Genomic DNA, 14,282 nt, shown 5'->3' with positions numbered 1-14,282 from the left:
TTTTGTTTGCTCTTGTAAATAATCTGTAGCATTTAGTTTTGTTACTAGATTCCTAGTGAAAGCCCAAGTGATTTCTTGGTATACCAGAGGAAAATGAACATACCTAATGGAGGAGAAATGGCCTGATGCAAAAACCTTTGAACAGCTTCTCTTGGCTTTCCATCAGTGTTGAGCACATCCAAGACAAATACTGATGTTTGGGCTGACTGGTAGGCTTTTCCTCTTCCCTCTCTCTTCCTCTTTCCTTTTTTTTTTTGTTATTTTTTTCGCTGTAATACAATGCACTAAGGAGGAAGATTGAGTCCTTCATGGACTGGAGGCACTACTCACTCAAAAGCCTCATCATGGTTGCCAGCTCCACTGCCTTCACCACATGATCCCCTGGACGCAAGCTTGGGCGCCTGGAAGAGGACAAGGCTTGCAATGTTTAAATGTGTGATGGGAATGAGTTGTTGGGCATGTTGTCAGTGAGCGTGTATGCTTTCTGTCAGAAAACTCTGTTGCCAGTAGGAAGGCATTTTGCATGACCATTAAATGTCTTGCAGGACATTTCATAATGACATGGTTGATTTTCTTATGTCTCAGTGTATGCATCTAGAATAGTAGGTTTCGTAGTATCACCTACTACTTTCTTATTTCTTACTGATCTTGAAGCTGTAGCGTTCTTGGTATGAAGAGGTATTTTTACTTTTTGGCATATGGGGAAGAGCCTGTGGGCCAGGCATCTTCACAATGCATTTGTAGGCAGTCATATGCTTTTAAGAGTCTAACCCAAAGTCTGTTGGGGCTAATGGAAAGTCTCCATTAGGTTTTGAAAATGAGACTTTGCATGGGTCCCATGACATCGGAATCAAACCATCGGCAACCTAATAAGAGTTTTCCTCTCTATCTTCATAGGACCAAGTGTTTTAATGTCAAGGACTGTACCCTTTTATTACATTTAATGTAAAAATGCAAAGAACTGTTACATTGCATTTTTTTGCACAGTGTTAATATTATTTGATTGCTTTAAATCAAAATATTTTACATTGATTGATATAATCATGTCTATATGTTAGTGATCTTTCCACATCTTATCTCCATTAAAATGTATCCTGTATGTATGTGAAGGTATATGGTATTTATTATGGGCTTGTGTGAACCTATCAAAAAGCCAAACAATTCAAGATGAATTCAGGAAAGTTCTAACACTATACAAGAATGCAAACTATGACATTGACATTGAAATATTATTAAAGACAGGTGATTTGTGCCCTCAGCACAAGAAGGACATGGACCTGTTGGAGCGGGTCCAGAGGAGGCCACAAAAATGATCCAGGGGCTGGAGCACCTCTCCTATGAGGACAGGCTGAGAGAGTTGGGGTTGTTCAGCCTGGAGAAGAGAAGGCTGCAGGGAGACCTGGTTGCGGCCTTTCAGTACCTAAAGGGGGCCTATTGGGAAGATGGGGAAAATCTTTTTAGTAGGGCCAGCAGTGACAAGACAAGGGGTAATGGTTTTAAACTAAACCAGGGTAGGTTTAGACTAGATATAAGGAAGAAGTTCTTTACAACGAGGGTGGTGAAACACTGGAACAGGTTGCCCAGAGAGGTGGTGGAGGCCCCATCCCTGGAAACATTCAAGGCCAGGTTGGACGGGGCTCTGAGCAGCCTGATCTAGTTAGTGGTGTCCCTGCTCCTGCGGGGGGGTTGGACTAGATGACCTCTAGGGGTCCCTTCCAACCCAAAACATTCTATGATTCTATGATTTGGCATGAATTACTGTGCCAGGTAAATAATCAACCCTACATGTCTGACCTAAGATCATTGTTAAATTCAGCGGTTTTCCAGGTCACTGGTGATTTTTTAAAAAAATATACCTCCATCACTTGCTCTCCATCACATTGCTAGCTCAAGGGTCTAGTTGGAAATTAAATTAATACTAAGACCCTGACTTTCAAAGTGTTGTCCTAGAGCTAGACACCCAGGTCCCACAAAAATTTCAGTAAGGTTTAGGTATTCAGTTAATTCAGTCAGTTAAGATGTGAACATTTAGGGCATTCAAAATGGAGACCAGTGCATTAGAAGCACCTCCTCTCTTTTTGTTATAGCTGATTTTAGCATATGCATTTAACTTTCTAATTTTTCATTTAAAAGGAAAAATTTCGTTGAATGCATGCATTATTTCAGCTGGCAAATAAAGGCTTGTTCCGTTACTATGCTTTCTGCAATGGTAATGTACATGCTCAGCTCCTGTTTTTTAAAATAAACAAAACATATTAAAGATGCAAATAGACTATTACATAAACTTTTTTAAAAAAAATGTGTGATAGTGCTAAAAAGAGAAAAATGCTATGACACAGAAAAAAAGTTCGTTTTCTGTGGAAAAAAAAACAGTAAGCTAAATAGCTGAATTACGAGCCACAGAAAGATGGATGCAGTACAAGCAGTTTAGAAAGCTTAATCTGACAGAAGGTCATAAGAAAATGTTTTCTAGTCCACTAATTAGCAATTGGGTGCCAATTTTTGTTTTTGTTTTTGAAAAGAACTGTGTCTTTGTACAGTTGAAAAGCAGTTAGCAAATTACAGCATGTACAGTAGCGTAATTATTTAATACATTCATTAAAATGGTATTGCTGTTAAGACACATTAGAAAGCCTGCTATCTTCCTGTGGTTGCAAAAGGGACAGATAATAAAACACTTCATAAAATTCCACAAGCAGTAGTCACTGTTTCATGCCAGAGAGGTTTTTTCTAACTGGAAGTCAGTCGTTTTCTCTGTGTGCTAGAAATGTTTCTCAGCACCTTGTAGTTAACGTTTTTACTTATACATCATTTACAGTACTTAATGATCTTAAAACCAAGAGAGCTAACACAGAAATTACAACATCTTTAGTGATAACAGGATACTTACGGATACCAAACACGCACGGTCTAACTCATTAACAGTGAAATATCAACTACCTTCAGTTCATTGAATGGTTTGTGATTTTGGCTACAGGTTAGGAAAGGAGGGGGAGAAAATGACAAGGACATTTAGTATACTCCTTGGCATGCACACAAACACAAAAAAAAGAACTTAAAAGATTTCAGGGTATTATTAGCCTATTGTAGACAGATTACAGTTAATATATTTCAGGTTGAAGCCTATCTAAACCAATTTAAAATCAATTTTTCTGAACTGCTGGCTAATTCAGAGGTTCATATTTTGTACTTTATGGATCATCTGAGAAATCTTAGTGTCTTGATAGAATGAATAAGTCTCTATAAGCTTCCCTCTTTAGTTCCTAGGGCACAATAAAAGCTGTATCAGTAGGTAAGTATGTGAAATATATATATTTTTTGTGTTACCTACATACAGTAAAGCCATGTGCAGTTCAGCCATAATCCTTTGCAGGGAGCCATCTGAGTCATCCCATGGATGCTGTCATGGTTGATGAGATATTAAATTATTTTTGTGTTTGAGTGTTTGCAGGATCAGATCTTCAAAAGAAGTGTGCGATCTGAGGGGTGGAAACAAGTGGATATATCAAATACAAACAATTTTATAGGTACCTACCTCTTCACAGGTATTATTGATTAGTTATGTTTAACAGTAGCTACTTACATTATCACAGTGGGATCTATGAAAAGATCCTGTCCCTCTGGATTAGGTTAAGAGCCAGCTCCCCTCTCTATAGCAGCTGCAGGCTCCACAGACTGTAAGATGAAAAGGAGAGAAACCCCAGAGAAGTGGAAATTCACTGGAGAAGGCCTTGGGGGAAAGTTAGTGAGGGGGGTTGTGGTTGACTCCAGTGGAACTTGGATTTCATCAAAAATAATGCTTCTTCTCCAGCCATACAGGAAGGCTGTGGTGAACTCAGGATCTAATTTCTCATGAATCTCGTTCCAGTGTCTTGATTACAGCATCATGTCCCATCTTTATCCTTCCTTGATCACAAATTAGAGCAATACGTAAGCAAAGCTGAGATGGAAAAGGTGTAGAGGGACAGAAAGAGAGGGGAGGACAAGCAGAAGGCCAAGTTGCCATTTACCTGTGTGTAATGGATGATAGACGCTAGACATCATGCGAGAGCTGGGTCTCTGGCAGATGTTTAGAGCTGCTAAAGGTAATTTGAGGAGTTGGGGGGCTTGGCTTGAAACGGATATTCCATGGATGATGGGCAAAACTAGAAGATTCATAAGGACACTAACATGTGGCATTAGAATCACAGAATCATAGAATTAGAAGAAAATTAGGTTGGAAAAGACCTTTAATATCATCAAGTCCAGCCATTAACCTAACACTGCCATTCCACCACTAAACCAGGTCCCTAAGCACCACCTCTACCCATCTTTTAAATACTTCCAGGGATGGGGACTCAACCATCAATGTGTTCTAAAATGAGAAGATACTCTCAGAGCCATATTTTTTGAAGAAGCTCAGTTCAGGACAGATGCCATTTACTCAGATTTTTCAGAAGAGGTCATCTTTATAGGAGAGGTGACTGGAAAGTATGGGGAGGCTGGCTGATCATGCACTGCTCTTTACGGGTATTAGGTGCCTGGGGTACTGGAAGTAACTTGTCTGGGTGCATGTGTCAGAGCACCATGATACTGCTGATGGTACCCAACCCAGCTTGTTCAGAGCAACCAAGGATTGTGCAATGCCAACATTTACCTAGTGCCCAGATTTTTGGCAGCAGTCATCAGCTAGCGCTTTTATTATACTTGAATAGCGTTGTTGTCTGCCTGAATATGTATCCTATATAAAGATATCAGATTTCTTATAAAAGGTTTATTTTTTATTAGAAGAACTAATAGTTAGAAGAGTAACTTCAGGCTACTTCTGACTTTCAAACTGTAAGATTTCATTCATGAAAATCCTGACTTTTCTTTGATAGTATCTTTGTCTTTCTAATTATTTCCAAAGCTTTTTTGGTGTCTGTGATATCAAACACTTTATGAAAAGGGAAATATCTCAAGCTTCACATGCTTCAGGTTCTTGACCCATTTGCTTTTATGTCCTGAGTGTGAATGTTTTATCAGTAGAAGACAGATACAAAATTCAGCTATTGATGGATTAGGAAACCCAACCGGTTTTACTTAAGTGTGTGGAACATTTGCCACTGGCTTTTCTGAGAGGCAGGAGTGAGCCATGTTTTATTCTTACCTAACCCTTTCATAGCTTTTAGGTAAAAATATTTTTAATACAAATTGTAAAACAAGGTATTTTACTTCTAACAGAACTTTCTATTGAATTAGAAGGGTGTGAGTGGCTTTCCTATTTTCTGGTTGTGAGTGGGATAACCAAACATTTGTGGGCCAACCAAGCACTTACCAAGCATATTTTTAGGAAACAAAGGGTTTTTTTTCCAGCCAGACCCAATTATGAATGCTCTGATTTATTTTAGTGTGAAAACAAAACCTCAGTTGTGGATCATATTTTCTTTTTTTAACGGACATATTTTCCAGGGAACTAGCCTGTGCTTTGTGTGTTCCCTATGTGGCAGCGTGACATTGAATCAGAAAGCGAATCTGTTCTTAAGGAGGTATTGCAGCCTGTTCAGTTTTGTGCTGAACCTACCAAGATTTGGTTGTTGTTCTCATAGTCCTTGAGTGTGGATTCTCTGCATTTTTTTCTTTTTTTTTTTTGTTTAACCTACTGATAAACTAAGAGCTTGTCTTCAGTGGAAAGATGCATTGCTTTATCTTCTTTGGCACAGCTAATACAGTCCACTTCTCTCTTGAGAGCATTATAGGTGAGTCTGGGAGCACTAGAAGAAGACATTACTCAGTTTTCAGTTCTTTACTAGTTAGCCAAACTTAATATTTGGGCTAAGAGTTTCCATGCCAAGCATTTGCCTAAGGCTAATTTATTTTTATTTAATTTTATGTATTGCCAGATAAAAGAGTTCATCTGTTTCCAAGAACGATAAGAGAGCACCTTGGGGTGTTTTTTTTTTGTTTGGTTGGGTTTTTTTAATGTCTAAAATGATGGCAAGTTTCTTTAGAAAGGCTCTGGTGTTATCACAGTTTGGAATGGGGACTTGAATGCAGGCAAGAAGCTGCCTTTGTGTCAGAGGCAGATGCACCTTTCTCCCCCCATGGAATATTCCCATGCTGGGTTGAGTCAGAAGCCTGTTAAGCACTGCAGTTCAAAAAACAGATTTTACGTTCTAATCACTAAAGATTTTGCCTGTACCAAGCATGTCCTGAGTCGAGACTGAGCTTTGGTCTTTCTGCTGTCACAATCCTGGGCTGTGGTGGGAAGCACGGTGTGCAGGCAAAAGCACTAGCAGTGAGGCTGGGCACCAGCGTCCCCTCTGCTCCCTGTGGCTACCTCTGAGCTGGGGTGGAGATGAGCACTGTGGCTCATCCTCCTGGTCCCTCCACTGTCCAGACTAGGGGCCTGGGTCCTCCGTGATCTCCGTAAAAACTTTCTGTCCCATGAAAAGCAGACTATGGGGTGGGGAGAGGTGGATGGGAGGTGATGGATGTCTGGGTTTTACCTTGATATACAGTTGGAACATGACTGTGGAGCTGGGAGGTGATTTCAGCACTCTCAGGACCTAAACATCTTGCCAGACATGGCTGGTGAGCTGATGTGGCTGGTGGTCTCTATTGGCTAGTGACCACATCTCTCTGGAAGAGCTGGCTCTTGCATATTTAGGCATAGTGACAAAACCTGTAGTGTTGAAGTGGAAGAAGTCTGGTTTGATGGCACAAGACTATAACTTCCAAGAGAGGCAGATTTATACAAGAAACCATAGTGTGGAGAACCGAAATAGAAGAGGGGTGGTTGAAGCTGGGAAATTATAAGGGAGAGACAGCAGAAGATGGAGTGAAGAGCTGATGTGGAGAAACAGGACTGTCAGGTGGGCACCATTAGGATGGGGAAAACTCAATGGTAATACATTTGAGTTTGCTGATTGAAAGGCTTTTTAACAGAATTAAACTATGAATACTGCATACATTTTTGTTTGATATCAGGAAATTCATAGGAGACCAAGTATGGGAGGAGGGAGCTGGGGTGGGTAGTCAGACAGAGAGAGACATTAGGCATGTTTGAACTATAAGGAGAGGTCTCAGAGTTTGCAAGTGCTTAGACATCACATAGTTCACGAGGACTGAGTCCTTGTCTTGAGGACTAGAGTGAGTCTCCGTTGTGCACAAACTGATTGAACCTTTTCTTGCAGTGGGGGAATTCTTGACTGATGTCTTCTTTGCAAGTTTACTGACATTTAACAGAGATGAGAATTATCCCCCCTGGTGGGGGCACGTTGGAACCTCTCCCTTCTTTCTGGCCAGCAACTTCGACGTAATTTGTACAATTTAATTCTCATCTACCCCTGTGTCACATCTGGTTAATCTTGAAGAGGGAATGGGGAAACTGGTGGGAGCCTCAGAGCCACGGATCGTGGCCCCATAAGGAAACATGCCTCAGAAGTGGGATGCAGGGTGAGATCTCATGAGATTCTGACACAAAGGAGCTAGAGTGGCTGGCTAAGAAAATTAGGGAGAACGAACCTACCATTCGCAGGGAAGCAGAGAGGCAGATGAGGCTGATATGCATCTCTGGGGCTGAGCCTCTCCCCTCCTTCCCGCACACATGCTGTTTCTTGATAAGATCAGTGTTGGGTCACCAGGTTTTGGGGGAAAGTGAGGGAGGGGAGTGCAGCCCAGAGCTTTGGCTGGGATGTGGCACACTGTCCCCTTTGGTAGGGCAGTGCATTTTGGCTGGCACAGGGGGTTGGGGGACTTGTTAGGAAGCCGGCATGCCAAAAGGGCAACGGGTGGTGGAGAGTCCTTTCCATGGGAGCAGGAGATGGGAGCTAATGGGAACTTGCTCAGTGCTGGAGCAGAAGCTCAGGCAGACTTCTGTGGAGGACCTTGTTTTGGGAAGAGGCAGGGGAGACTGAATCCAGTCTCTCCTGCTGCAGCCTGGGGTTCAGTCCTGGTGCTGCCCTGCTCTTGGTAGCTATTTATCAAACTGGTTTTCATGGTGTCCAGTCCCCTCCAGGGAAGGTCCATGCATGGAACGCTGTCCAGCCACTGATGCCAGACAGGGTGACAACAGATGATCCTTGCACCTCCTTGAGGGGAGACACAAGAGGACCTAGAATCCACACCCCATTGGTGTGGACTCTAGGTGTCATCTAGGTGTCATTATTACTCCATGGGATAAAATTCCTTGTTTTGCTTCAGTTTCCTCCCAGTTTGCTTTAGAAAATTGCAAATGCATATACACAGGGCTCCAGAAGGTATTAGGAAGTGCAAGAATCTGAACTACCTCCACCAGCCCCTCTGGGGAGGTGGGAAATAGGACTGTAGCATTGGAGAGCTGTACCAAACTTAAGTTGTAGTTTTGTGGTTTTCTTCTTAAGTGTCTGGGGTTTTGCCTTTTCAGCTTTCATATACTGTTATAGTCCTGCCTAGACTCATAACACTTTTCTGGGATACCATTAGGTGTGCAGCATCCCAGTGCTGGGCTCTGGCTTACGAACCTAGCTTAGCAAGCAGAGCATCGCAGCAGTGCTGTAAATTCACCTCTCTGCAGCTCAGGCAAGGCTTACCTGTAAAAAGCAGTTGTGTGAGTACGGTTGTGTCTCCAGCAGGTGATTCTGGAGGTAATTCTTCTAATAAGGCATTGCACTTTCTCATTGCTCACTAGCCAGGAGAGATCCATAGGGCAGGCATGTTCTGGGGTAGCATAGCCTGGCTGAACGAGGCGGAACGAGCGATCTAATATAGGCAGCCAAGCCAGGGGATGCTGCTATATGGTTATTGAGATGTTCACGTGACTATAGCTGTCCCTATTCAGGAGAGAAGTGGGCTATACTATTCTATGGCTAGATTGAACCATAGATCAAAAGATCTATGGGTGTGCAGAGCAGAGCAGTTTTAACGCTTTCCTAAGTGAGTGGGTCACCTTGTGCGGCTGTACTCATGGGATGGAAAATGCTGCTAAATGAATCTCCTGTGTGGAGAAAAGGCTTTGTACTTGTACCTGGCGTTACTGTCTCTATTAAGTTTTCCCCTTGGGAACGTCTTTAGTACAGTATGTATCTCTTCTCTGTAAATAGCAAGAATTGGGTGAGTGTGATTACATAGGTTCGCCTCCAGCTGTGAAGGTGTTACATGTAAGTGTATGAGGCTGACCTCTTGCATTGTCTGCCCAGCCTTGGGGCTGCTGGGGATGAAGGGACTTGCATGTGGGGGCACTGCCTCCAAACCCTCTTCCGTGAGCCTGGCTGGGAAGGAAGGCGTTCTGTTCTGCACATGAAAAAGAGATTTTAAATCTTTCCTTTGCAGTGAGCTACCTTTCAAAACCTCCAAGTAGCTCACTGTAAATAAATCTAGGTGAGTGAAACATTTGTATTTTTAAAGCTCTTAAAACATATTTTATAACAGAGCTGAAGGATGTCTTTACAGTGGGAGGTAAGGAATTACAGCAGTGTTTACCACCATCTGCAGTACAGGCGGGCATGGTACAAATTATTCTATATAATCCAATAAAAATACGGTATGCCTGGCCTGTAATATTTACAGCTGTCATAAACTTTTTGGTTATGCTGTGTGCACTATCAGATCCATTATGCTCTTAAAATCACATAAGACTAAATCACTGATGGATCCCAAAGCAAGAGTTTCATTAGAAAATTTTATAGAAAATCAGGATAAACGACTGTTTACAAAGACATTTCTCTTGAGGTGTGTTCATTCTTTGAGAGAAAAAAAATTACTATTGCCTAGTCATAGAAGTAAAAAAGGATAGATTTTTTTTACTCATTATAGCTCATTAAAATGTGTATAATTTGAACATATTCCAATAAATGCAGAACTGCTGCACGTTAGAATGTATTGCCCTATCTATAAGAAGAACAGTTGTTCAGCATAGTTATGCAGCAAAATATTTTCCTTATTCTAATTTATTTCTACTCTTGCAAAATCACACGTCAATGTGTCATTTAGGCAGTTGTCTGCATGCATACTGTCAGTCTTTTGCCTGAATATTTCAATAACAGCTAATCAATTATAAAGTAAAAGCTCATGTTCAGCTGACTTATTAATTCATTCTCCAATGCCAGGCTGATATCAGTGACATTTTTAAAAATAATTCTTCTGGAAACAATCCAGCTAAATCAGAGGGGAAAATATATAAGAAAGTTGTATCAGAACTGAGGTGTTTGACAGTAATGGTCAGTGTGCTGCCACTTCACATTTCACATGCACTCTAAAAAACTGAGGAGACTCTCTATTGATAATTAAGATCAGAAAGATACTGGGGTTTATGGGTTCCATACCAGAAGAATAAGCAAAAGGATTCTTAGTTTATGATGAAGAGGTAAGGTAAAAAAAACCCCAACAAACCAACAAAGCAAAACCATTTTTAAAAGTTTTAAATAGTATTGGATTAACTGAAAGAATTAAAAATGGAAGCAGCTTTCATTCTCTGAGTTACCATTTGGGGCCCTTGAGTAAAGCTGATGACGTTTCTGGGCAAAAGAAAATCAATAGCATGCCACTTTTAGTATCTACTGAATGTTAGGTAGTTAATAATTTAAAAAAGAGAGCTTGCTGCTACACTTACAAGGTTTTCCCTTTTGTCAAAGAAGCAGCCAGGTTCGGTTGCCTGTTGGGTATTCCTTTGTACGCTCACTATCAGTGAATTAAAATGGCTTCTCCTCAAATCAGAGAAACTGCCCTCGAATTGCAGGGCAAGATTTTCTGATAGCCTTGATATGAAACAGCTCAAAGATGAGAGCCTTAAAAAAAAAAATCTTTCAAAGGTGTTTTGGATTAATATTATTTGACCAGCTCTTGAAGACAAAAAGGGAATGGTAGTAGTAACAAATGCAGGCAGAGGAGATTGTGCCTGCTCAAGGACTTGACCATACTTTCTACTCAGATGAAGTTCCTGAAGAATGAGCAAAATAATTGTTGCGAATGTGTATCTTAACAGTTGTGTGTTGCATGAGTGTAAATTTTTTCCATCTCCTGACCTGAGTTCAGATCTGTTTTCTGTTCCCAGGAAGTGCAGCACAGATGGTGGAGACTAATTGGGGTGGAGGGCAGCTCCTCTATGCGCTCTTGAAATCCCGTGCCTCTCCGGAGGTCGAGGGGGCGGTTGCTGTCGCACAGGTGTCCTCGGGGCTGACGTGAGTGGCGACAGCCTCCCTGGGTTTGTCTGCTGGGCATGATGCAGAGCTGAACAGCTTCAGCGGTCATCGACTACACTCTTCTCCAGACTAATTCCTGCACCCCTCTGTCTGACTCGGCCAGCAGAGATGGGTGTGTGTGCACGGAGGTGCCTGCAGTGAGCCCTGCAGCAACCCTGGCAGGCGCAGAAGCAGCATTTGGGGTTCACATCAGCTTTGCTGTGCCAGGGATGTTTATGTTGGCTGCCTTTTCTTGGGCTTGCATTTGCCAGTGTTGCTGCAAACAGACTTCTGGCACGCTGATTCCTCCTGCCTTTTCCAAGTGTCAGAGCTTTGGAGGGCAGGATGGGCCTCAGAGAGATGCAAATCATTTCCTTGTACCAGCCAGGGTGCTCAGAGATGTGGTGCTGTTCCCGTCTGCCCTCCAACAGCTCGTGCTAAACCCTGTCCCTGCTAAAACTCCCACTGTAGCAGGCTGAGACATGGTTGGATGGGGCTCTGAGGAACCTGATCTAGTTAGCGGTGTCCCTGCTCGTTGCAGGAGGGTTGGACTAGATGGCCTCTAGGGGTCCCTTCCAACCCAAAACATTCTATGATTCTATGGTCTGGGAGCTTGGGGCTTGTTGCCCTTCCCACCCTTTCCTTCTTCTCAGAAAACAAGAAGTCGCAGCAGGACTTGTTTCACCTTTCTGTCTGTCCATAACCTTCACACTAGTGTTTAGTCCTGGCCACTGTTCTGGGTGTCGTTATAAGCTGCGTATGCGGATTATGGAGGAAACGGGAATCTGTTTCCAACTCTGTGAGCAGTGAGTAAGTGGTGTTGAGGAAGGAGAATACAACAGGACACCAGACCAGACACCCTCTAATTTGTGTCTTTCCATTGTTAAAGTTGAGATTTGACATGCAGAAAAACCACACCCAGCAGCTGGGTTTTCCCGTCCTTCTGAGGGATCTGGGAGAGGGGCTGTAATGACAGAGAGAGATGCCAATCAGAGCTTTTGTAGAGCCCGGTCATGTAATCTGTGTTGTGTTTCTTTCATCACACCACCAGCCAGCATCACTTATGTTCAGTCTTAAGGTCTCCGTATGCAGATACGCTGTATTACACCCAAGCCTTTTGTTTGCTCTGCCGTCTTCTCTCATTTCTTCCCCTCACGCTGCTTCTCCAGTTGCTCCATTAAGCAATAGGCAGCCATAAGTGAATCGCTATGGGTGTTGGCCGTGCTAAAAAGATCCTGAAATACCTCCTCCTCAGCCCAAGCAGCAGTAACAAAGCAGGACTGTAAGGTGGTGGGACCCCCCCAAAGAAGAGATGGTGCAGATGCACAGCACGTGCAATGAAAAATGGTAATTTAATATGCCATCATTGGGCTGATGTCAAGAAATGGGATGTTAAAGGCTTTTGAATGGGCACATGAAGTAGCACGAGGCTGAAGCTGACACTCTCTCAGGTCTGTGAGCAGAGGTGGCCTTTCTGCTGTATCATATCCATGTGTTTTAGAGAGAAGACAAATGGCCTGCAACATTCTTCTCCATGGGCCACATCCATCTACATGTAAATTACGAAGGTCAGGTCCACATGTATGATAATTCAATTTTAAGAAAATAAGAATAATTTGTAACACTGAAATCAACATTGTGTGCTAGGGATGTGGATACTTATTTTAGGCACTGAGTTTGAAAACCATGGCTTGTAGAAATATATGCAAAAAATATTGCCAAAACCCCATTTCAATATGCAGCTGCTTGTAGGCACAGTAATTAAGATATATTGGGTAAATTTACTACATCTTTTCTCACACACACCAGCGAGGCAGAAGTTGCAGATTTCGGATGAAGGCTCAACAGATCTTTAAACTCCAGCCAGTCCTCAGCAGAAAGCCATCTGGGAGAGCAGGTCTGCTGCTTAGCCTGGTCTTGTCTCCGCTGCTTTGAGCTCTTTGATGGAAGGAATGTTGTTGGGATCACCCAACTCATACCTACTGTAGATGGTTTAAATGTTGTTGTGGATCTGCAGCATTGAGTTCTGGCATGACAGCAATGGGTTAACTCAAATTCTAGTGTCTTCAAAACACTTCTCACAAATGAACTCTTTTATCCTCACAATTCTGCAGGAAGGAAGGGAGGGAGGAACGGAGGGAGTCAGTCTACCTGTGTTCTGGATAAAGGAACTGAAGTGGGGGGGTTGACATTTTTCTCGGCAAGAATCAGTCAGTGTTGGCTTTACACTTCACAAGCCATCAGGGGGGGGTTGACATTTTTCTCGGCAAGAATCAGTGTTGGCTTTACACTTCACAAGCCATCACTCATTGCTCTAAATGCTGTGTTTACACTCTGCAGCAGGAGATTCATACTCCTTCTCACTTGCCTCTTCTCTGAAATAAAACAACAAGTTTTACCTCTACTTTCTCCTCCAGCTGGGGTGATGCTGGTCCCTGAAAGGAAGACGGAGGATGGGTTTGAGGAGCACTTCGGCTTGAACTACTTGGGACACTTCCTGTTGACTAACCTCCTCTTGGACACGCTGAAGCAATCAGGAACGCACAGTCACAACGCTAGGATCATCACTGTCTCATCAGCCACCCATTATGTAGGCAAATTGCACCTGAACGACTTACAAAGCAGGTACGGATCCATTTTTGGTATTCACTGATCTGCAGTAAGAGTGTGCCAAATAAACTCCAGGAGAATTGTTACTGAATACTGGCATGGGAGGGGGAGTGGTGGTGGGGGGGGTTGTCTTTATTTTTTTTTTCTTTTAATGAACCTTGATTCTGATTATTAAGCGGTTGCTAAATATCTTTGGACTTGAGCAAAGCTTGCAGCCTTCAGTCAAAGAGACAAATAATGTATAACCTTGGAAACTGAGTCTTTTATTCTGAATCTTGAAAGCCTTGCTTCCTTTCTGATGCTTACGATAAGGCAATGGTTATGGTGCAGAGCCTAGACTCCTCACTGCCTCATCAGGGAGACTCTCAGTAACTGGGATGTTTTAAAATGGCCTGGGTGAATGGTAATAGACTTTGTCCTCGAGTGAATACATGCATAGAGGCCCTGATCCTACTCTCAGATGGGCGCAGACAGATGCCCATGGCCACTAGCACCCTGACTGCTGTGCGCCGGGCTGCTGACTCAGCTCTGGGGGGTCAGCTCCTGGCAGCTTCG

At 42.8% G+C, this 14,282-nt stretch overlaps 1 protein-coding gene across 1 annotated transcript in view; it reads left to right on the top strand.

Annotated features, from left to right (window-relative positions):
* Positions 1–14,282, top strand: part of DHRSX (dehydrogenase/reductase X-linked) — a gene marked incomplete at both ends in the record, with an annotated part of 103,466 nt that overhangs the window by 72,462 nt on the left and 16,722 nt on the right. Inside the window, one exon of the mRNA XM_009640127.2 lies at positions 13,535–13,742. Within this exon, the coding sequence (XP_009638422.2) occupies positions 13,535–13,742 (208 nt within the window). The remainder of the gene's footprint in view (positions 1–13,534; positions 13,743–14,282) is intronic.

This window comes from Egretta garzetta, unplaced genomic scaffold (assembly GCF_000687185.1).
Source record: "Egretta garzetta isolate BGI_Z169 unplaced genomic scaffold, ASM68718v1 scaffold125, whole genome shotgun sequence".
NCBI classification, from domain to species: Eukaryota; Metazoa; Chordata; class Aves; order Pelecaniformes; family Ardeidae; genus Egretta; species Egretta garzetta.
This window is presented reverse-complemented; position numbering and strand designations above follow the sequence as displayed.